General features: G+C 45.0%; 1 protein-coding gene across 2 annotated transcripts in view; it reads right to left on the reverse strand.

The window, feature by feature from the left end:
* PHF8 (PHD finger protein 8) overlaps nt 1-22623 on the reverse strand; it is an 852864-nt gene that overhangs the window by 706003 nt on the left and 124238 nt on the right. The window contains exon 2 of one of the 2 annotated variants that reach the window (XM_069645307.1): nt 10745-10830. In XM_069645307.1, the coding sequence (XP_069501408.1) occupies nt 10745-10830 (86 nt within the window). Of the gene's footprint in view, nt 1-10743; nt 10831-22623 lie in introns of both variants that reach the window. The other variant, XM_069645306.1, reaches the window with a different exon arrangement.

Consider the following 22623-nt stretch of genomic DNA (forward strand, 5'->3'; position numbering starts at 1 on the left):
CTCAAGCATACTCCTTGGCACTCATATCTACTTTGATGGACCGAGGGTAGGACTCTGACAACTGGACAGGTTTGACACAGGATCTTGATTTACAAAAAGAAAGAAAATCCCTCAACTAGTCCCATCGCTAGGAAGAGGCACCCCTCTCTACGAAAGTACATTCTCAAGATGCTTGTCAGAACATCTTACACAACATAACACTGTCCCATTTCTGAAATGTAAGCTCCCTAACTGGCCCTACCAATTCCTCCTAGTTTGGATTTCCCCCTTTACCCGGCTGTGGTTACCTGAAGGGGAAAGCTAGTCGATATATCTCCACCTTGGACAAATCCACCTGCTCGCCTCACAAGGGCGCAGTTAACGGACCCAGCAGCAGACACACAGTCCTTCAAGGGCACGACATTCAAGAACCCCCAATGCACGCAACAGACAGAGCAGGCTATCGAAACCAACTTGGCCCTATTTTCAACAACTGTGCCACTTATAGTCAACAGAACTGCGAAAGACAAATCAGGTAGGATTCCACAATCTGAACTATCTAAATAAGACAAAGCTAGATTCAAGGCATTTTCTCTAGATCCTTTTATATTATACCTTAGCGAGTAAAGAGGTTATTTATTCCTACAAGGTGTTTCTATTGACAAAGTTTGATTTAACAGCAACAGCTTAACAGCTTAACAGCTAAACAAGCAAAATTGAAATGGCTGCAGTCCTACACCACCCAGAGCTCTTTCGAAACTCTGAACATGAGAGGGCCCCCCCAGACCGAACACCAGGGCAGCGCGCCTCTCACTAGATATTACTGAAATTGAGTCATTAATAAACAACCTTGAAAAAATAAAATTAAGTTTTTGAGGAGTGCTCGACTTGCCTCCTTCGTAATCGGACAAAAGACCTGCCTGCTACTTCCATGCCCGCTGCAAGAAACCCCCAGCCTCACCTTAAACATCCAATTAGTAGAACTCCAGATGCACAGTTGCCAACAACTAATGTGGAAATGACAACTCAGAAATTCAAGGGAACATCGTTTTCGCTCCCCGAAACATTGAGTAAAAAGGGAACCTCAGCATTATTGCCACATGCAAACGACTACCAAACGAATAAATGCCAGTGTGAAACTCCAGAAGAACCATATCAACAGAGGATTCCAACTAACATGGTGGAGTTACAAAACATGCTAATAGCAATCACCGCACAATCAATGATCCTGTTTTTAAAGCTACATGAAACTAATAATGACATCAAATACCAAGCTACACTACTGGCACTGATCCTCACGAAGCAAATTCATCTTGAAACTTTTATTACCACTATACAAAAACGACTGGATTTTGAAGCAGAACAGACCCACCAATGGCAATCGAGACTGAGATGGCAGCGTCTGAACAAGCAGAAAAAGCACTTCTGAATGAACACCCATCCGCAGGCACAGTCTAACATACACATTGCTCCTCCACTTCTGAACTCGCAGGATGTGGAAAATAACCCCTGCCAGCAAGTCCAGTCTAGTAACACAGCCTCTTGCTGCGCAGCAATTATCCCACCTTGCAGTTATAGAAATCACACCTACACTGAAACAAGTTGACACATTCCAACAACTTCACAAATAATAAAACCCATATTGATATGATACCTGCCAAAGCAAAATCCAAAAACAAAATAAAAACGGGTAAGAAAACAAACAGGATCATAAGCATTCTATAGAAAGATTACCGTACTACCAAGTTTCGACTCAAAGAGTCCACAAAAATCCAATAACACAAATAGAGGAAAAGATATGATTGCAGAGTTGAGATTTAATACTAAACAGCATCTTACATCATGCCCTAATCAAAGTACCTCAGAACATCAGGAAATCCAACTAGAGGACCTCCTCAGCTTAGCCACACACACGCCAGAGCAAGTTGAGAACTCCTCAACTAACAGAGTCATTACTGATAGTAACTGACCAATATGCTATTGAACCATTGGAGCAGTCCTACAGTTCTAAATTCTCTTGAAGATATTTCAGATTCACCTTCAAACTACTCAGCAGATAACACAAGAACTTTAGAAGCGACACAGGACATTGAGGATACTATGACGGACTCACCAACCTTTTCGTTTGGATACCACACACCAATATTCCAACTAATGATCAGCAAATCCAACTGCCTGATCAAAAGAAGTTGTGTGTCCCTGGTGTGTACAGCCTACTTCAATTTGTCGATCCATGGCTGAAAAAAACGAATTATACCCTGCAGATAGCACGGGTCGAACGAAGAAAGGAGTCCTTAACACTCAATAGGATTCATCTCCTAAGATTGCTACATGCTATACCTCAACTGAAGTCAATTAAATCACAAGATATCAAGGCTGTGATATTTGAGGACGAACAATCCTTAGATAAGATCCAAATTGAATTTCACATCAAAGATATTATGAAACAGATTTTACAGATGGCCACTCCACTACTTAAGTTGGGTTTTACATGCTTACGACAAAAACTACCAGATGAACTGCAAAAACTGAATTTCTCTGCTGCGGAATCTTCAGCAACTAATGAAGAACGTAGCTGGATACAATATCATAGAACATCTAAGACAACGACCAACACGAATGTCCGACGAAGGGACCACGATTTACACACAGTAAGTCCCCAACACCCCTCGAGACCATTCTACTCTCGACATCCCATTCGGCGAGAACACGAGGGAGACTGCTCAACGCAGACCAAAGAGATTAACTACTATTCATAACCACTTAACCTGCAAAACACCCATAGTTGGTCTCTGTGTTCATGGAACACAAGAGGTCACTCCCACCTTTTTGACTCCCCAGCTCCAGAACTTGAATCCTGTCATGTTGTATGCCTCCAAGAAACCTGGTTTACCAAAACCATCAGTTGCGATGGCTTCATAACTTCTCTCAATCCCGACATCCAAAGAAAACAGGGACGTGCGTCTTCTGGCCTACTGACGATGATCAGAATAATTCCAACTTGGATCCTAGTTGATACGATAAACATCAATCCGTGGACTGAAACGACGACTATAAAGATCAAGAACGACGATAACCACTCACATCAAGCTCAGCACAATAGTTTTCACTCTAGAATTATTGTGATCATAAAGGTCTACTGAATCCCAGTGGCCATAAATGAAAACTTCCTAGACGGTGTATTCATGACCATTGACAGACTTACTGTTAAATACCAGAACATCGACTTCATTATTGGTGGAGATCTTAACATCCACATGTATTTCCCTAACGGTCAGCATATACCGTTTGACAACTTGTCGATAAGAGCTTGTCGTTGGACTAAAGAAATATCCATCAGAATTCTGGTCTTAAAAGGCCTTTCTTGTGATGAACACAACCTGATGATTCCGACTTGGTCCTGCGGAAAGGCTACTGCAATAATTCATTATCTACTTATCCCCAGCTTTGAATAATCTTCTAGTGAAATCAAAAACAATTCCCTCCAAACAGAGCGATGGCCACATGTTAGTGATCTGTGGTATGGGCCTGCATGAACAGAGCACGATTCATCCTGTACCGTTGCTGGAAACCACTGGAACAAATGCCAGACTGAAAAGAAGTCTAAAACAATCAGCAGCTCCTGCAAAGTCCTTCCATCAAACAACTATGAAAGACGAGGATAAGCTGAATTATGATTGGACATTGACTCCATTTTGGATAAAAGGAAACCCAGTAGGTAAAACCCCACATCAACATCACTATAATCCAGAGTTGGCAGCTAAAAAGAAAACGCTACGGCAAAATCTTTGTAGATGGAGAAAGAATCTTACTTAAGAGAATTTACAAAAAATGAAACTAGCTAAGCAAATCTATTACAACTGGAAAAAACACATGTACTGACCCTGCAACAAACTGATGCAGAAGCCATCCTAGCAACACTCAAAACCAAGAACTTGAGAAATCTGTGAAACCTGCTACACAACAATGTTCAATATCAGCAACTTTTGGTGTCCAACGTCCCCGAACACAAATGGACTCTCCATTTCTCTGATTTATATAAAGCTCGGGCTTCAGAGAAGAACCAACTGGAAACCCCAGCTTCAAAGAAATGGAAACTCATTTGGGACAAACAAGATTTTTTTGGAGATGATTAATAAGCTCAATGCCTCCCGCTCCCCGGGACCCGATGGCCTGTCCAACGCCTTCATGAAATAGGCACTTCAGAGCTGGGCGAACTTAATGGATCTCCCGACTCTAATCAATAAACTAAAGCAGATACCTTCCACCTGGAAAAGAGCTATGCTGATCCCGATTTACAAACAAGGGGATAGAGACAACCCATCCGACTATAGACCTATCGCCCGTCTAGACCCCATGGGCAAACTGTTTGCCACATATTTACTTCAAAAACGTACTGCGTGGGCCAAGGAAACAAATCGATTTGACATCCGGCAAACGGGATTTACAGCAAACGTTGGAACAAATGTGAATCGTCTGATCCTAAATTTAATAAATCAAGAAGCCATACGAAATAACATCCAGGTGTATGCGGCTTTCATAGACTTGCACATGGCATTTGATGCCATAAACGGGGGGAAAACTATGGAACAAACTAACGCCATTGAAATGTCCCCTAGAGATCACCGAACCCATCAAACTACTTTACTCCAACACTTTGGTTACCAACAGACTCACAAAAGAAGGTGCCACTACTACCAAGATAATAACTTGGAATGGCTTAAAGCAGGGATGCCCCCTTGCTGCAACGCTTTACAACCTATACAGTGCTGACTTTTCAACCCACATTAAACCTGACAACTTCAGGACTCCAAGAAAACGTGCGCATGACGGAGGAATATATGAAACAAAGACATCACCATAGAAATGCTCATCAATCGTCCTCAACGTGCCAAGGCGAAGATCCATCAAAACGATTGGACGAAAACAATTTACACTATGAACCTTCAATGTGCAACCGACATTCGAGCGATTAACAAACTTCCTCGGTACTTGTTACTCTTTCCGGAACCCTGCCATTCATAACGTGTTCATGAAAATGCACCTAAACATCATGCCAACTCTGCAAAAACTAGCAAATATCAGACAAATCTCTAAGTCTGAGCAATTTTGACGATTCTGTTTAAATAAGCAAATCCCCGAAATTCTGCACCATCTTATCATGACATGCCCTGCTCTCTCCCATAAAAGAAAACTGTTTGGAGACTTTTTCAAGATTTCTGCTAAACACGAAGAAGGCGATTCCAGGTGGACTAAGATTCTGAGGGGTCAGGACAGAAAATTGTCACAATTTCTTTGTGACATTTTGGCCTCTGTCAAACCAACAAACCTACTTGTTGTAGTTTGAGACAAACCCATTAGAACTACTTAACAAATTTTGTTGTTGCTATATGTGAATTCAGATGTGCAAAACTTAAGATATCTATGAGACATAGCCCATAAAGGCTGAAATGAAAAGTTTACATTTAAACTAGATCATTTTAAAATTAAAAACAATTTAAAAAATAAGGAAGTACATTCTCAAGATGCTCATCAGGACATCTTGCACAACATAACACTGTCCCATGTCTCAAACGTAAGCTACCTAACTGGCCCTACCACTATATAAAGACAACAAAAGCGCTGTAGATAAATGCTGTGGCTTAGGTGGTTGTTGGATGGTGCGTGACCCCCTCATACGCTACGTGTTTTGCAATATCCTTCTCAGGTTCACCATGTATTTGGGGACTTCTTGTCACTGCTCCAACAAGTGCTAAAAACAAAGAGTCTTCTACAAAAGTAGAGTTAGCCATCTTGGCTGATTTCTCTTTACAGTCTTTGTACTTCCGAGGGAAAATTAATTGTAGTTTTCTTTTTAGGTTTTCCTAATTCTTATGTGTGATAGTTCTCAGGAGTTATCAGACTCCGATGACTAGGGCACCTTGCAGGCCCCATCTATATGTGCTTCATAAACCATGTCAATGTATTTCTTCCTTGTCTAAACAGCTCATGCATGTCTGAGGTTAGTTTTGATAGTCTTTTAGGCTCTTCCCTTCGGATCCTCTGACAGTCAATTCTTTGGTATATATTTCTGGTTCTCCCCTTCTGGATCTCTCTCTTATACTTGGTTCTCTAGGAATCCCCCTATATGTGAGGGATATTGATTATCCTTAGGTCTACCTCTAGCAGGTATCGTCAGTGGGACCCTCAGGCCTCTGGATAATGAAGTTCTGAACTTTGTGCGGCTCACTGTGGAGTTTAAACGCTCTACTCTATCTCAGATTCACCACCTGCAGTACCGCAGCCTTCTCTTCGATGAGGGGCAGTCACTGAGTCGTCGGCGGTCTCCTTCTTGGGACTCTCAGTCTGTACTTTCACCAACGGAGGCCTGCTCCCTGGCACACTCGTCTTCCATCTGGCTGGCGGTGAGTTGGCTCTAAGACAGAGCCAGGCGCAGTGCTCCTGGACCCAATTGTGGTGTGTGCGCTTTCCGCCCCCCCCCCCCCACTACTCACTGTAGTCCTGCCTCCAGGCAGCGTTGGATCCGCGCTGAAGTGCCGGCATCCGCTCTGCACATCCTCCTTGCAGCTGACTGGCTTCAGGTGAGCGCTCCTTCTCCTCCAGTTAAGGGAATTATTATTTATATGAAATGTCTTCAGGCAAGAGACGTAGTATCATTGGTCCTGGGACTGCAGTCCAGGAACTGCGGCTTAAAGGTGAGGTCAGCCACCAATTAACTGCTTTTGACACACTCCTTCATGTGTCCTACAAGATCCTCTCCAAACCCAGGCCTAATCGGTCAGGAGACAGTGTGCCTCTCGTCTTCCCTGAATGGGTCCCCGCATCTGTCATACCCACTCAATCCTACTCCTCTCCTTTGAAGGTCTTGTCTGTAAGCTCTACATCTCCCCTTCGCTCTCGCTACCATCTACAGGACACTAGGGCCAACCTCCCTCTTCCTTTCGGAGTGGCCCGACCTTGCCTCATCTCTACTGACCTCTACCTCTAAGCTTCTCTTCCTTAGAGACTTCGATATTCACCTAAACTCTTCTGATGCAGCCACTATAGCATGCTCTCCTCCCTCTCCTCTCATCTTGAGATAAAAGACTCACTGGCTAACCCTCTGCCTTTACTGCCAGTCTCCTTCTCCGCCATTCGACCGATGAAGCGAGTGCCAGTAGATGCTTTTGGTGCCTATTTCATTCCTCCCCCATTCCTGCCATTGACTCCCACACTGACTCTTCCCTTGCTAACCTTCACCTTTCCATCTCCAACACTCTTGATATCCTTGCCCCTGCCTTGAGGATCCGCATGAAGCCCACCTCCAAGTGCAATAGCTAGTATGATTCCGTCCTAGCCTCGCTTAAACAAAAGTGCAAAGTCGCAGAACGAAAATGGTTGGCCTCTAGAACATCCTCTGACAAACTGGCCTGTCGCCTGTTCCGAAGGCAATACAGACTCTCCATCTGCTCCAAGAAACTGGCCCACATCCAAGCCTGCATCTCTGGGGCCACAAACAACACGGGTGAAAATCTGCAAGGAGGTTGCCAATCCTACTTCTCCTCTTCAATACCAGGCCCTTTGTAGGCCTTGTTTGTTTGTTTATTATTTATAATGTGCAACAGACTCCGGGGTAACAGGGCGCAGCAGTTACAAGATAATGGGAGGCTTGGTTACATAGGGTCAAAGGTACAGTACATTATATACAAAGCAGGGTATACAGTTATTTATAAATATTACAGGCATTATGTACAAGGGATACAGTTTACTCAGCGGGTGATATATAGTGAGACATGAGATGATGCAGTTTTACAGTGGCAGGAAATACAGTATTTACAATGATAAGTAGAAAGTACACAAAGTAGGGGAGGGCATACTGGGGTTAGGGTAGTTAGTTGCCATTCAGTTGTGTGGGCTAAGGATTAGCAACGGGTGACTAATAGTCATTGGATTTCAACCACAAGATGGTGTTGGTTCTAAAATTATGGTAAGACTGGTCTGTTCTCAGAGTGGAGGGCAAGGACTTGGCCACCCACTTCACTACCAAAACCCAGGACATCCTGTCTCTTTTCTACCACCCACCCCCTGCCCCCTGTACCCAGGCCTCCTCTGGCCTCTCTCGCTCTCCTTCCCATTTGCTCTCCTCCTTCATACCGATAGCGCCTGATGAGATCACCAAGACAGTCTGCTCTATGAAAGTCGCGTCCAAGCAGATGCTCCCCTGCTCCTCTAGAACTATCAAGTACAACATTGCCTCTCTTGCTCCTTGCATGGCTGAGTTCTAAAACCATTAATTTGCCACTGGTTCCCTTCCATTACCCCTCAAGCACTCCCTTGTGCACCTCCTCCTAAAAAAGCCCTTGTGCACCCCCCGCTCCTAAAAAAGCCATCTGCTGTCTCTTCCGGCATGGCTAACTACCGACCTAGCTAAACTGCCCCTTTCTTGGGCAAACTCTTGGAGAAGCTTGTCATTTCCCAACTAATCCATCACACTGAATCTGTTGGCTGTCTTCACGACCGCCGGTCTGGCTCCAGAGCAGCTAGAGGCATGGAAACTGCTCTCCTGAACCCTGTGATGACCTGCTCTCAAACCTTGATTCCAACTCTCCCTCTTTTCTCATTCTCGTCAATCTATCCTCCGCCATCGACACAGTATCATTCCACCCTCATAAATCGGCTTTGTGAAAGCCTAGGCATCACAGACCGGGCACTGGATTGGTTGACCTCCTTCCTTTTGAATATGCTCTCAAGTTCAACTGGGCCCTTCCTTTAGAATGTGCTCTCAAATTCAACTGGGCCCTTCCTTTTGAATATGCTCTCGAGTTCAACTGGGCCTGTTCCTCTCCTCTATCTGACTCTCTACCTTCGATGGCCCTTGGGGTTCTATCCTCTCGCAGTGGGTCTTCAACATTAACCTTGCCCCTCTCGCCCACCTGATCCCCACCTTCTGTCCTCATCTGCAATGCTATGCGGACGACACTCTGCTCTCCTTTATGCTTCCCTCCTCTTCCTCCCATCCTTCCTCTCATATTCCGGACTGTCTGATTGACTGCTATTCAGGCATGGGGTGCTTCTAATGATCTCTGCCTTAATGCCAGTAAGACTGAGATCCTTCACATTGGGACTCCTGCCACCCTCGCCTCACCCTCTTGTGAGGCAAAAAATCTGGGTGGCATGACTCCTCTCTTTCCTTCTCACCTCACATGGCTGACCTTGACAAAGAAACCTCACTTTCGGCTTCACCTCTGCAGAGGCATTCTCTCTTTCCTCACCTTCCCCCAGAAACGTAATGTCTCGAGAGCTCTGGTTCTCTCTAGGCTTGACTACTCCAACAGCCTCTGCCTTAATCTGCCTCTTTCCTCCCTCTGCCCTCTTCAACTAATCCAGAATAGGACTGCAAGATTTATCCTTGGCCTCAAGACCAGGGACTGCATCTCTCCAGCCCTAAAATCTCTCCACTTGCTCCCTGTGGATGCAAGAATCAAATTCAAGACCCTCTTCATCATCCACAAGGCTTTCCGGGCCCAGAGATCCAACTTTCCCTCCCTAAATACCTCCCTGTTCGAATTCTTCGGTCTTCTAGCTCTAACTCTCTGCAAGACAGCCGCTTCTCTAAGCAGAGAGTGGGGGGTAGATCTCTTTCTTCCTCCCTATGGAATGGACTTCCAGCCCCTCTCTGTCTTGAGATGGATCTCCTAAAATTCTGGAAGCTTCTCAAAACCTTCCTTTTCTCCTCCTCCTTCCCCCTCTGCCTCCCCTGCAAGTTCCACCTACCTGCAGGACTGGTGGCCTGTATCACTAGAGCCTCACTGAAGCAGGCCATCCTTTGACCAGTCCTTACCCCTTCCATCGACTAGTCTACCGTGTCTGGTTCACCTTCCCTCCCTCACACTAGTTAACCCCTACCCACTTGCCTGAGCACCCATCCCCTTGGCCCCTCCCTCTTGCACTTGTCCCTCTTCCCCTCTCCCTGCACGTCCTGTTATTGCACTTGCACCATCCGAATGTCACAAGGCCTAGTAGGACCGTTACTGTTATTTTCTCCCCTCTATTCCAACCCCGCTCACCAGCCTTGTGGCGCCTGCAAACACTTTAGATGTATCTCAGTTTACTCACTATCTTGTTCACTCTAATCATCTTCTGCACTTAACCGCATTGTCTCACCTTGCCTGGGCATCCTCTGCCTTCTGCTCTTTTTCCCTACTCGCCCCACTCCACTGGAACCCACCACCAAAATCATTGAAAGTCAGCTCCACTGTAGATCTCTACAAAGCGAACCTTAAACTTGACTACTTGTTGAAGAGGGAGAACGCCCCTTCCCTGCCCACTCTCCCCCATCCTTCCAATCCGACCCCTCCACTGCCTCCAGTGACGCGTAATAATGTAATCTTGTATATTTAAATAGTACTCTTTAGTTTGAAGCACTTGCCCCCTTAGGTTAATGTTACCTTTGTAAGTCACTGGTTTTAATGTATAATTATATTCCCCCTGCCCCGGTTTGTTTTGTCACTGGTATATGTACCACTTTTTTACACCCTCAAACTTGCTCACAACTTGTTCTCTTCTTTGTGCTATTGTATAGGCACCCTTTGTGGAAATGACTCCACAAGTTGTGAATTTGTTCCTGTAGGTCATTTCTCTTCAAAATTGACCTCCCTGTTTTTCAAATAAATATAAATACAATATAACTGCACTTTTGAGGGGCATGGTCTTCTGAAAGTGAGTAACCAGGGGGCCTTGCAAAGATCTTTCTATGTACTTCTGCTAAGAAGAAAAGTGTACTTACTAACAGACGGTCCATGCGCAATCTCGCAGTTTGGACAGTGGTACAGGTCAATGTCAGCCGCCTTCTCCTCCTCCAGCCCGACACAACTATGGAAATAGAACACATTTAGGCATGATCATGAATTCCATCCTCCTTGAACTAAAGAAGATGGGTGAGAAAGTCATCCCGGTCATCAATACAAACATCAAACATGCGACCCCCACCAGTTGCCAAAGAGGTCCCTGGGAACAGTCAAATATGGACAGGTATGAAAATAAAACAAAGTGGAGCTATGCTACATGTCTTGAGGAATCTTCTGAGGTCTGTATTCAAGCATGCAGATCAACGACCTGTACTAAGTAAGCTTACAGTATCTAAGTGTCCTTAGCGCACATATGAAAGCAATGGTCAAGCTGTCAATGCACATTTCTTCAGCGGGGACGTGGTTTGACAGACATACAGCATAACAAGCCCTTAGTTCAAACAGGAGAATGTCCACACTATGTTACCGTTCTTTGTCACCCATATACTGTTGCAGGTAAGAACCTATGAACACTAAGACACATTTTGCTTTTAGGGGTTCCTGTTGAGGGAAGAGCAGTTTCTAATACATATAGGGCAAGAAGTAAACAACCCTGGATGTTTAGTACAAATGGATCTTGAATGTTACACATAGGCCATTGTCACCCTAAGGAAACCTCTGATGATGGAATGTTTAGGCTATTTCTGATGAGTTCCGTCAGTGTCTGATCTTCTGAAGGTTACCGGTGGGCAATTACTTTGAGTTCTTATAATCCTGATGGCGGTTCCATCAGTGTTGAAGGGCCCAAGACACTGCAAAGAGCTCGAGGGGCATTGAAGGAAATTGATTAAAGGAGACTGCTGCTACTGGGAAGCACTGTGATTGCTCCTGTTCAGACAGAAGCAAATGGTAGAAGGTAAGCAGAATACCGTTCCTCTTTCCGACATTCTTGTTAAAGACCACTTTTCTCACAATTGTAATCCATTTGCAGAGTGACCACAGACCAGTTGATCCTTCAGGTTACTTGTGCGCTTCCATCTCAGTGACCTTGCATCAGTGTGCTTCAATTCAAAACTCACAGGGATCAAGGAGTCAGGACAGCAGACGACATGGTTTGTCCCACTTGGTCAAGTGAACAAGACCCCGATGCAGGGTTCTTGTGCAGTTGCAGAGGCCCTGGGATACACAGGTGCGGCTTCACCTAGGGTAGACAGCAAATCAGACAGAGCTTCCACACATTCCTAGGTCAAGGCATTCTATTAGTGGTTCAGGGAATCTTGTGAGCATTGAACAAAGCATTGGCGAGGACAGACTCACTTTATGGGAGGGGAAACATATACTCCAAGGTGGTGGTAGCTGTTCAACCACTAGGGTCTGCCACATTCTCTGGATTTGGTTCATGGACTTTGGGTTGGTATGTGTATTCCTGGTCACCCTTTCACACTCTGAACTGACCGAGCAACAGGGCTCAGACAGGAAATGCCCTACATCTGTCAATTACATTGACCATGCCGGACTGGTTTCCTTACCTACCTGACAGCAATCCGGTAATGTGTGGAAATCCCCCTGCACATCTTCATTTGTAGCACATGGACCCACACCTGACGATTTGGTTTGGCTGTAGTACATTCTTGGGGTATTAAATGTACTCCACCCTTATTGGGTACCCTTCCAATAACCAGCAGTGCACTCACAGCCAGCTCTGCTGGAATACTCACACAGGACAAACCCCAACACACAGTGTACCCAGAAAATCACATGGCTGCTCAGGGTCACAATCATGTTGTGGTCCCTGGGCGAGGCCACAAATGAAATCCCTTTTTGGGTTTCCTGGGCTTGATTTTGAGAGCCCTGAAGCCTTTTTGCTGGCATTCCGGTGTTCTGAAACCGTGTGGAGCAACAGTGAGACTTTTCCCAAAGCCACAGAAAGCGGAGACTCCCTTAGTAGCCCATAAGGTTACCTAGGCAGCAACATTCCCAAAGTTCCCCATTTGTCCCTAGGAGAGAATTGTTAAACTTCACAAGCCGGTGCTAGTGCTGGCGAACCTTAATGTGGGCTCCATCTGTGTGAATAAACGGATGAAGGGCCAAAGAAGGTGAGCTCCAATAAAAAAATTGATTTAGAACTATTTGCCTTCTGGCAAGAAAATGCTTGTATTTCAATCATGAACGCAGCTTGGAAAGCAGCAGAAAATACTAACCTCCAGTCACACTCTAAATATTCACTGAACTTACAAATAGACATGTTAAACTCTCAACACAGATCGATTGAGTAGTATCTTGTGTTGTTGATATACAAACAACAATGCTGGAATTAACAAAACGAAGCAGAAAAGCGCATTAGCTTAATGGAAGATACCACCCACAAGTTAATTCCTCAGCTATTGACGAAAGCCAAGGTATATCCACACATCGTCAAAAGAGAGGACAGGAGACCAAAGAAGATGGCCGCCTGAGAGTGAAGCTCCTTCAAAGGAGGGAAGGCCAGCCTGAGTTATGGTTGCTTCCACCTGTCGGAAGGCCAGAAGGGACTGTGCGTGGCTTAGGTGCCCAGAACGTGGGAGCGCCGATTTCAAGCTAATCCACCCCTCCAGGGCTGAAATAACCAGAATTACAGTTCAGAGCATCCGTTGCAGGATATACCCGGCACCACAGAGGCAGCAAACTCGGAGAAAGCCTGGCAATTTGAGGGACACCCAGTAGCCAGACAAACTGTGAAGAAAAAGATAGAGGGTGCGGGACTAGCTCACGAGCAGGGAGTCCTCCGCTGAGGCACAGAATCACTGCGACACAAAGGTAGATTCAATTGCACTGCCCCATGTGGGCTACTCTGCGCCGCCATGATAGGCACTCATGGACAAAACGTTAAAGGAGCATCTCTGGTAGCTCCTGGTTCCCCTGCTGTAGCTCGTGCCTACTGGGTGATGCTGACATCCAGGAGCTGGTTTTAGCTCCTGCTCATTGGATCTCAATTTCAAACCTTGTACTTGGAGATTTATTTATACACTAGGCTTGGGATATACAAATTTTAATTTCGCATCTTTTTCAATGACTCCTATAGATCATATTTAAATAAGAATCTCAATGCCGACGTATGTTAGAGAATGCGTGAGCCATGATCACACCTTGACCGCCAACCCAGTTAGGCTTGTATGGTACAAGCAGGTTGTACAACATACTGGTAACACAAGGAAATTTAAAGTCCAGGCATAGTCAGATGATTTATTTATACAGAAAGTGCAAGATACTGTATAGGATTACTTTGTGAAAGATTAGGCACTGGTTCCATTGTTTTCTAAGATATGAGAAGCATTTGATACATACATTTGTGGTAACTGCGTTTCCAAGGAAACTGGGATACTTCAACGACAAGTGCAATAGGCTAAAGGCACTCGAACATTGTATTTGTCTATTGCAGCAATAATATAGCAATTCCTAAGAATATGCGAGCCCTTACACAGCGAGTTAAACCATTTTAGAGACACCATTGTGTTGGAAATAATAGTTCTCACTAGTCAAGCCACCACTAGACAACATAGGGACAAAGAAATATCAGGAAGATCACGTGCATGGTGTGTAATAAAATAATGGAATGCCATTTTCACTGACATAATAGACAGCAATGGGACGAGAACTACAGAACCTGCTGGTGTGAACAGATCATGCATACAATTCTTTGCTAAATTATATAATTAAAAGATCAACTGTGCATTTATACAAATGACATCTTTCCTAAATGCAATCACATTTACTCACCTAACAAAATAACACGCTAATGCATTAGAGGACCCCTTGTCGTTGCTGGAAAAATGCAATACTGCTTTGCAACTTATAAATCATAGAGTCCCCGATAGGCTGGCAGCCAAGTTCTATAAAGCATATTGGATACAGATACATGTGCACAAACTAGCACCTCACTGGCTTACCATGTGTAATGAGGCATATAATGCTGGCAAGTCCTCAGTAAATATATCCAACTAGCAGATATACTCTCCGTTGTCCAGGCTACCCCAAACCTTTAGCATGCTTTATCACTGCTGGTCGGCTGCCTCTTTACGCCAATCATCAGATGATTGCATTCTGTCTGGCTGGTCTCTGTTCTGGTGTCTTGCTGTCTCAGTGCTTCTGGTCTACTTCTTTGTGTTTGATGGCATTGTTCAACTGTCTCTGCTGCCCTGGCTGACTCTTTTACGCTGAGCATCAGATGACTCTTTGGTGACATGATGATGATTGAACTACAGGTTTATCACTGGAGATGTGCCCTCCTTGAGTGTCCGCAAGACTCATTTCCCAGATCATCTTGTATACATTTTTCAGGATTACCTGTACCAATGTTTGGTGCATTTGTAGCTTTTATCATGGTCCTTTGTTAAGCAGATTTAGCTTTTGTTGTGGTCGTTTGTTGAGCAAATAACATGGCAGGGATGTCTTCCATTGCCACTGCTATTTGCACACAAAGAAATGAGCCTCTTGCCTTGACACTTACACAATATCATTTGATTTGAGGTAAACAAATGTCAAGCCATGTACCTCTGGTCTCGTATGCAGATGACATGGACCTGTATGTAACAAATGCACAAAATTATTTAGTATTGGCGGGTAACTATGATGATCAAAATTCTTTTAGGCCTCTCTGATAACTGGAGCAAATCTCAACTGTTACCATTGACACATGTGGCAGGTAGCGCACCAAAACGTGGTGAGTTTAAGTGGTGCCTGTTCACGGTTAAATACTTTAGGATTAAACTGCATACAAATTAGGCTGCACTGTGCACCTTAAATGATATGCCAGTGATCGAGAATCTGAAATCCCAGCTGGTCATACTCGTATAGTATTATCCAACTGCTGATTTTACCCTAACTACTGTATCTATTCCAAGGCAGGGTTCGAAATTGAGGGGAGCTGGGAGCTATTTAGTAGAGCCTGGTTAGATTGACACGAACAGCTACTTTTGGCTCCTACGGCCAACTGGTGCCTTCAAAACCTGTAAATGTGACATTAACTTAAGTTACTAAAGAAAAATGAGAACACATCTAATACACATTTAAACTATGGTTCATACATAATGGACACAAAGTTAAAGCAGCATCTCTGGTAGCTCCTGGTTCCCCTGCGGTAGCTTCTGCCAACAGAGTGATGCCGACACTCAGGAGCTGGTTTTAGCTCCTGCTTATCAATTCTCAATTTTGAAACCTGCAAGGTATGCCCAAACCACTAACTCGAGGCTTTTTTTAAAAGAAGCTAAGAAGCAGCCTTAATAGATTAGTTCAGATTTCGGAAAACTCATAAATCGTATGCACAGGGGCATGAGGGGGTTAGCAGTACAAGACATATAGATATACGATCTTGTATATGAAGCATATTGGGCAAAATAGAGCTGAACTCTTCGATCTTGCGCATCAGACAGGGTTCGAAAATTAAGATTTGATGAGCAGGAACTAAAACCATCAAGCAACGTACGGGAGCTACTGCTGGGGAGCCAGTACCAAGTACACAGCGCACTGTAAATCTAACCACCACACAAGATGCACACACTTTACCTTTTTGTCCATTATGTATGATCATTACGTTTAAATGTGTACTAGGTGTCCTAATCCTTCTTTATTAACATTCTCACACACTCGCGTTATTGTCACAGATGCATTTTTGTTAAGGCACCAGTTGGCCTGGGAGCCAAAAGGTAGCTCCTGGTAGCTGTTGGTTTCAAGCTAACCAGGCTCTCCTAGGCTACAGGCAGGAGCCGAATACCTCCCAGCAATGTTTAACGCTGTCAGGTATTAGCCCTGTGCACAGCACAAGGTGGGCATGATGGTATATAGGTAAACTCCTTGGTAATACACACCTCTTTGCACCTGAATTACATATATGAGGTACAGGAAATTGGCAGGACATTGAAACCACACAGTGAACATGTCCACGTCAAAGGATTGTTTTGGCACTATACAACAAATGCCCATGAACATGGCTAATGCTAGAGTAATTTAAAGTATTAAAGGATGAAAACAACCATAACAAAATGCTGGTCACACTTTCCTAGATCTCCAGACACTAATGTATTGGTGCAGTCAACCATAACAGCTAATGGAACCACAAGGCTAATCTCTGTTCTGCTCAAATACAAGAACATAGGTCAATAATAGTATGTAAAGCAGGCCTCAAACTTTTCACTCGCCACTGGCTAGTGATAAGGGATGTGTTATGTAGGACAGGGCAGGTGACTTTTTATAGCTGACTAGTAGCTTGACATTTTTAACCCACATGGTAAAGCATTATATAGATGGAGAATGGATTTAGCAATAGTGCTGACGTCCACGATCTCATTCAGTCCTTTCTATGCCTTGCGGATGTGTCCACTGTGTGATACACTGCAGTGCCTTCATAAAATTGATTCAGCCAAGTCTGGCGAGAGGGGGGAAGAGCGAGCGAGAGGGGGGGAAAGAGCGAGAGAGAGGGGGGAAAGAGAGCGAGAGAGAGGGGGGAAAGAGAGCGAGAGAGAGGGGGAAAGAGCGAGAGAGAGGGGGAAAGAGAGCGAGAGAGAGGGGGAAAGAGAGCGAGAGAGAGGGGGAAAGAGAGCGAGAGAGAGGGGGAAAGAGCGAGAGAGGGGGAAAATCGAGCCAGCGAGAGAGAGGGGGAACATCGAGCCAGCGAGAGAGAGGGGGAACATCGAGCCAGCGAGAGAGGGGGGGAAAAATCGAGCCAGCGAGAGAGGGGGAAAATCGAGCCAGCGAGAGAGAGGGGGAAAATCGAGCCAGCGAGAGAGGGGGGGGGGGGAAATCGAGCCAGCGAGAGGGGGGGGATAGAGCCAGCGAGAGAGGGGGGAATAGAGTTAGTGGGAGAGGGGGGGAAATAGAGCAAGCGAGAGGGGGGGAAATCGAGCCAGCGAGAGAGAGGGGGAAATCGAGCCAGCGAGAGAGGGGGGGAAATTGCGCCAGCGAGAGAGGGGGAAATCGAGAGAGGGGGGGGAAGAGTGTCAGGACTGCAGGTTTCTTTGTCCATCCCGCATAACCCCTTATGGGGTTCGAAGGGCATCATTTCCTGGCCAAGCCTGGTGTTATTGCAGGGCCCAGTTGCGCTCCATTACGAACCTCATAAAGACTACAAGGCCCAGGAGTACGGACGCAGGCGCTGATGAAGTCATCACGTCCGGCGCACATCACGTATGCGCAATCCCGGAAATGTCATCACTCACCAGCTTATCTAGCTGGAAGCTACTCTTCTTCTCTGCTCTTCAATGCTCCTTTGTGGCATTCATGGAGAATAGTAGCGGTCTGGGAGGTGCTAGAAGTGAGACAGAGCGCAAAAGATAGTGGGGGAAAGAGATGGCGCTAAGGGCGCGGGGAAGAGGGTGCGTGCGGGGAAGGGGAAGAGGGTGCGTGCGGGGAAGGGGGAGGAAGAGGGAGAAAAGGGGGGAGGGAGAAAAGGGGGGGAGGGAGAGAAGGGGGGGAGGGAGAGAAGGGGGAGGAGGGAGAAAAGGGGATAGCAGAGAAAAACAGGCAAATAGGGGGCAAACAAGCTTGTAATAACCTACAAGGGATTAAGAAAAAGAATAATCATGAGAGATTACATAGATGGGGAGATAAAGTCCTATACCCTAGAAGGGGTTATCAGAAACCAGACAAACAAAACGCCCAAAGGGGGAGACCAAGAATGTAATACCCTGTGAGATTTTAAGAGAAAGACGAAAATAAGAGAAATGTTAAAAAAGGAGGAGATAAAGTCACACCCTAAAAGGGTTACTAAAATCCAGAAGAGAAACAAAGTACCCTAAGGGGGTGAATCAGAAGCTGTGACCCTAAGTGGTGTTACTAAGATGCTCAAAGAAACAGATGGACAGAGGAGGGTTGTATATGAGAAACAGATACTGAAAGGGGAGAGGGGAGGTGTGGATAAAAATCCAATCCAGGCTGAGAACTGATACTCAAAGAGGCTGGCAAACCGCAGCAAATCAGATCCTCAAATGAGTCAGCAGATCAATGCTGGACCACAAACCCCTGTCACCTGCAAGAAGCTGAGACGCCCGGGAGGGGTAAACAGGAGACAGCTTGTAGACTCTTGAAAAAAGTACAATTACAAATCTGTTTTGACAAATATACTTGGAGGGGCACCAGGATTCACACTTTTTAGTTGGAGTCGAAATCAAGAAATATTGCTGTTTGACCACAGAGAGAATGAGAGGGTGGTGAGAGCAAAGCAGACCCTCAACTAAAGTCTGAAGGTAGACAGAGAACTACAAAAACGTTTCCCATGCAGAAATCGGTGACACCCTGGAGGAGGGGAGAAGAGGCATCATTTGGACTTGTGAAAAGCATACAACTCCAAATAGCTGACCTAATGATGGTGATGTTGAACTATTGCAGTTAATCCATACTTCACAGAGGAGCACAGGAATTCTCTTTTTTTGTTTATATTGAGAACTAAGAAATGTGTTATTTGTTAACTTTGAAGAGCTGGCAAAAGCCTGATAACTTTCGAGAAAGCTTTCCAGAGACACTTTGAGGAGAAGGGTCACACACCAACCAGAGCACACCAAAACAAGGGGAGTAAAGAACACTTCTCCAGGTTATGTTTCGAGTTCTGTTATGTGCGGTGGGGTACCTTAGTACCATAGCATAGGTCTGGAGAGAGGATCGGTTTTGATTTATGCAAGACATCCCAACGAGCACCTTTGATGAGTGCTCTAACCATCTGAACACCTGACAAGCTAGTGCTGTCAGAAGCTGGGTGAGTGCACTGGGTCTCTCGAATACAGACTGAGTTGTGTGTCTTGGTGAAGGCACCTGCAGAATATGGACTGTGTAGGAGGAGTTGTAGAATAATACAGACATATTCTCATGCAGGTTAGACCTACACACGACCACGCATTGAGGTCAGTTGTGAACTGTCATGGATCTTGATTTTATGCTAATGAGCTAAGAAGGTGCCCCTAGGTTAACTAGAATACTTCACAAATGTACAGGTGAACAGATGGAAATACAGGATTACAATTGGGTCAGAAAAACAACTCAAAGCCCTACAGATGGATATTGTGGAATATTCGAAATGCATCGGCTAACAAAGATAATCTTTTGAGTTCACTATAGCTAGAATTAAATACAAAAAACTTCAAAGTGTGAAGATTGAACACTTGTTTTATGACTTTATATTCTTGAACTGTGCTTGATTGGTTTCAGAAAAACCTGTGTAACCTAGTTTTTTGTAAACTCCGATAGCCCAGCGATTGGGCAAAATAGTAACCATTACTTGTACACTGATTGGTTTATTGAGTTTTGTGTAATTAAAGTCTGTGTTTCACACATGAGAATAAGCTTGAAAAGTACTTTGGAGTTGGGTATATAAGGACTTGGTCCGTTTAGGGTGCACGTGGGTATCCTGTGGGCAACGACAGGCTTTTTTATTTTGCTTTTCGAATTTCGGGTCTCCTTAGACCTGGGGACCACACTCATGTGCACCTGAAATAATAGTAACTGCTTAAAATACTCTTACACCAAAAGACAAGGTAGTGCTCCTCCCCCCTTTCACTTCACTGCAACCCTTCAAGCGTAGCAATAGGCTAGGTGAAGTATTTTATAAAAGTTAATCCGTTTTTTTATTTTTTAAACGATTTTATTAAAAAAATAACAACTCAAACCAAACTTACAGTGGATGCATAATGTCAATCACAAATACACATAAATTGTTGTATTCCGGCCCACTGTATCGCCCAGTTCCTCCCCCCTCCCAAGCCTACTCCCACACATTTCCAGTCTCTATCTCTTGCGGTGGGGACTCCTCTTCGGCAGGACTCATTGAGTCTCCGTCACTTGGTCCATCATGCGAAGGCCCAAATAGTTCAGCTATCAATTGCCTCCAACCCGATAGGGCTCCGGCTTCTTCCATCTCCCCTTTACATGCTTCCTGCCATACTATTGTTTCTGCCTCCGCCCACTTCTGTAGGTCCCTCCACCACGTTTCCATTTTGGGCCTATGACATGCCTTCCAACCCATCGCAATCCTTCTCTTTGCCAGGACATACGCTAGATCTTTCAGTTTTCTTACATGTTTAAGCTTACGCGGTCTGGGGAACCCGCCTAACAAACAAGCCCACGCGGTATCCACCTTCATGTGGATCCCCTTGTCTTCCATTCTCTCTGCTATTTCTCCCCAGTATCTTCCTATCAATGGGCACACCCAAAACATATGCACCATTCCCGCATTTTCCTCATTACATTTTGGGCACACTTGGCGTCCGGCGTTTTTAAATTTAGCTATCTTTTGTGGCGTCAGGTATGCCCTGTGGGTTATATACAACTGTATCTGCTGCAGCCTAGCATTTCTCGACACTATGATATCCTTGTGCTCTCTCCCACATCCCATCACTCATCGGGGCTCCTACTACTTCTTCCCAGTCCAGTCTAAGTTGCACCACCTCTTTGCCCACTTGGGACATTATCATCTCATACATACAGTCTAGACGTTTCGTGTCCTTCTGCTATGTTTGTTTGTTTGTTCATTGATTTATAGCGCGCGCCAGCCCCGAGGGTACCCGGGCGCGTGTTCAAGAATACTTTAAGCTTACATGTTACAGTTGCACATTTCAGGAAGGTTACAGGGTGCATTAACAGTAAATGATGACAATATACATAGTTACATACACAGGTGATTGTACATAGGGGTGTGTACACAGTATACATTGAATGTCAAGGCGCAAGGTGGGTTAAGCGGGGGTGATGAACGAGGTATGCGTTCAGCTGCAGATTAACAGGTGGGTCAGACGTGAGTAGTCCTAGTCTAGTCAGTTATAGGTCCTTTTCTTTGAGCCATTTAATGCAATTAAGTCTGAAGTGTGGATAAGATTGGTCAGACCTTAAGGATGATGGGAGGGAGTTCCATAGCTGGGCCGCTTTGACAGGGAAGCTGGTGCCTCCAGCTGTGCTCAACTTGAATGGGGGCACAGCTAGTTAGTTGGTGAATGCTTCTCTGGTAGGTCTGTTAGAAGTTCTTCTCTTGAATCTTTCTGTTAGGTATTTGGGGGCTAGGTCATTAATACTTTTGAAAGTCAATGATGCTGTTTTGAGTTTAATTTTGTCAGCTGTGGATAGCCAGTTAGATTGTTTTCTGACTTCTGAGATATGCTCTATTCTTGGGATTCCTAGGGCGGCTCGAAGGGCGTTGTTCTGCAGGGTTTGGATTTTTTGCAGTGTGCGTTTATTGGACCCTATGTATAGTGCATTGCAATAGTCCAATTTGGATAATACCAGGGCTCTTGATAGGGTGAGGCAGCTAGCGGTGGATAGATATGGTTTAGCTGCTCTAATCAGCTTACAGGTGTAAGCGGTGCTAGAGGCCATCGCATTCACCTGCTTTGTTAGAGAGAGGCAAGAGTCAAGGTAAAAACCTAGTGTTTTTACTTCTTTCGCTACTTTAATGGTGTTGCCATCTATGACAAATGATGAGTAGTCATTGTTCAGTCTTTTGATATTTTGTGTGTTCCCCAGTATGATGAGTTCCGTTTTGTCATCATTCAGGCATAGACCATGACGGGCCATCCATGCCTGGATGATGAGGTATATTCTGTTCACCAAGGCAAAATCCTGTTCATAATCCCCCGAAAGTGGGATGAGAATCTGAGTGTCATCTGCATAGTTTGTGTAGGTGACACCCAGAAGGTCTAGATCATCGAACAGGGTCTTCGTGAAGATGTTATACATAGTCGGAGAGACACAGGATCCCTGGGGGACGCCACATGTGATAGGTACTGGGTCAGCCACTGCGGAGGTGGAGAAAACCCTCATGGTTCTGCCGCTTAGAAACAACCTGATCCATGCAATGGCATGTGTGGAGAAGTGGGCCGCTGTTTCCAAGTGGGTACAGAGCACATCATGATCCACTAAGTCAAAT

The sequence above is a fragment of the Ambystoma mexicanum genome, chromosome 2p, assembly GCF_040938575.1.
Source record: "Ambystoma mexicanum isolate Mex_15411 chromosome 2p, UKY_AmexF1_1, whole genome shotgun sequence".
NCBI lineage: Eukaryota > Metazoa > Chordata > Amphibia > Caudata > Ambystomatidae > Ambystoma > Ambystoma mexicanum.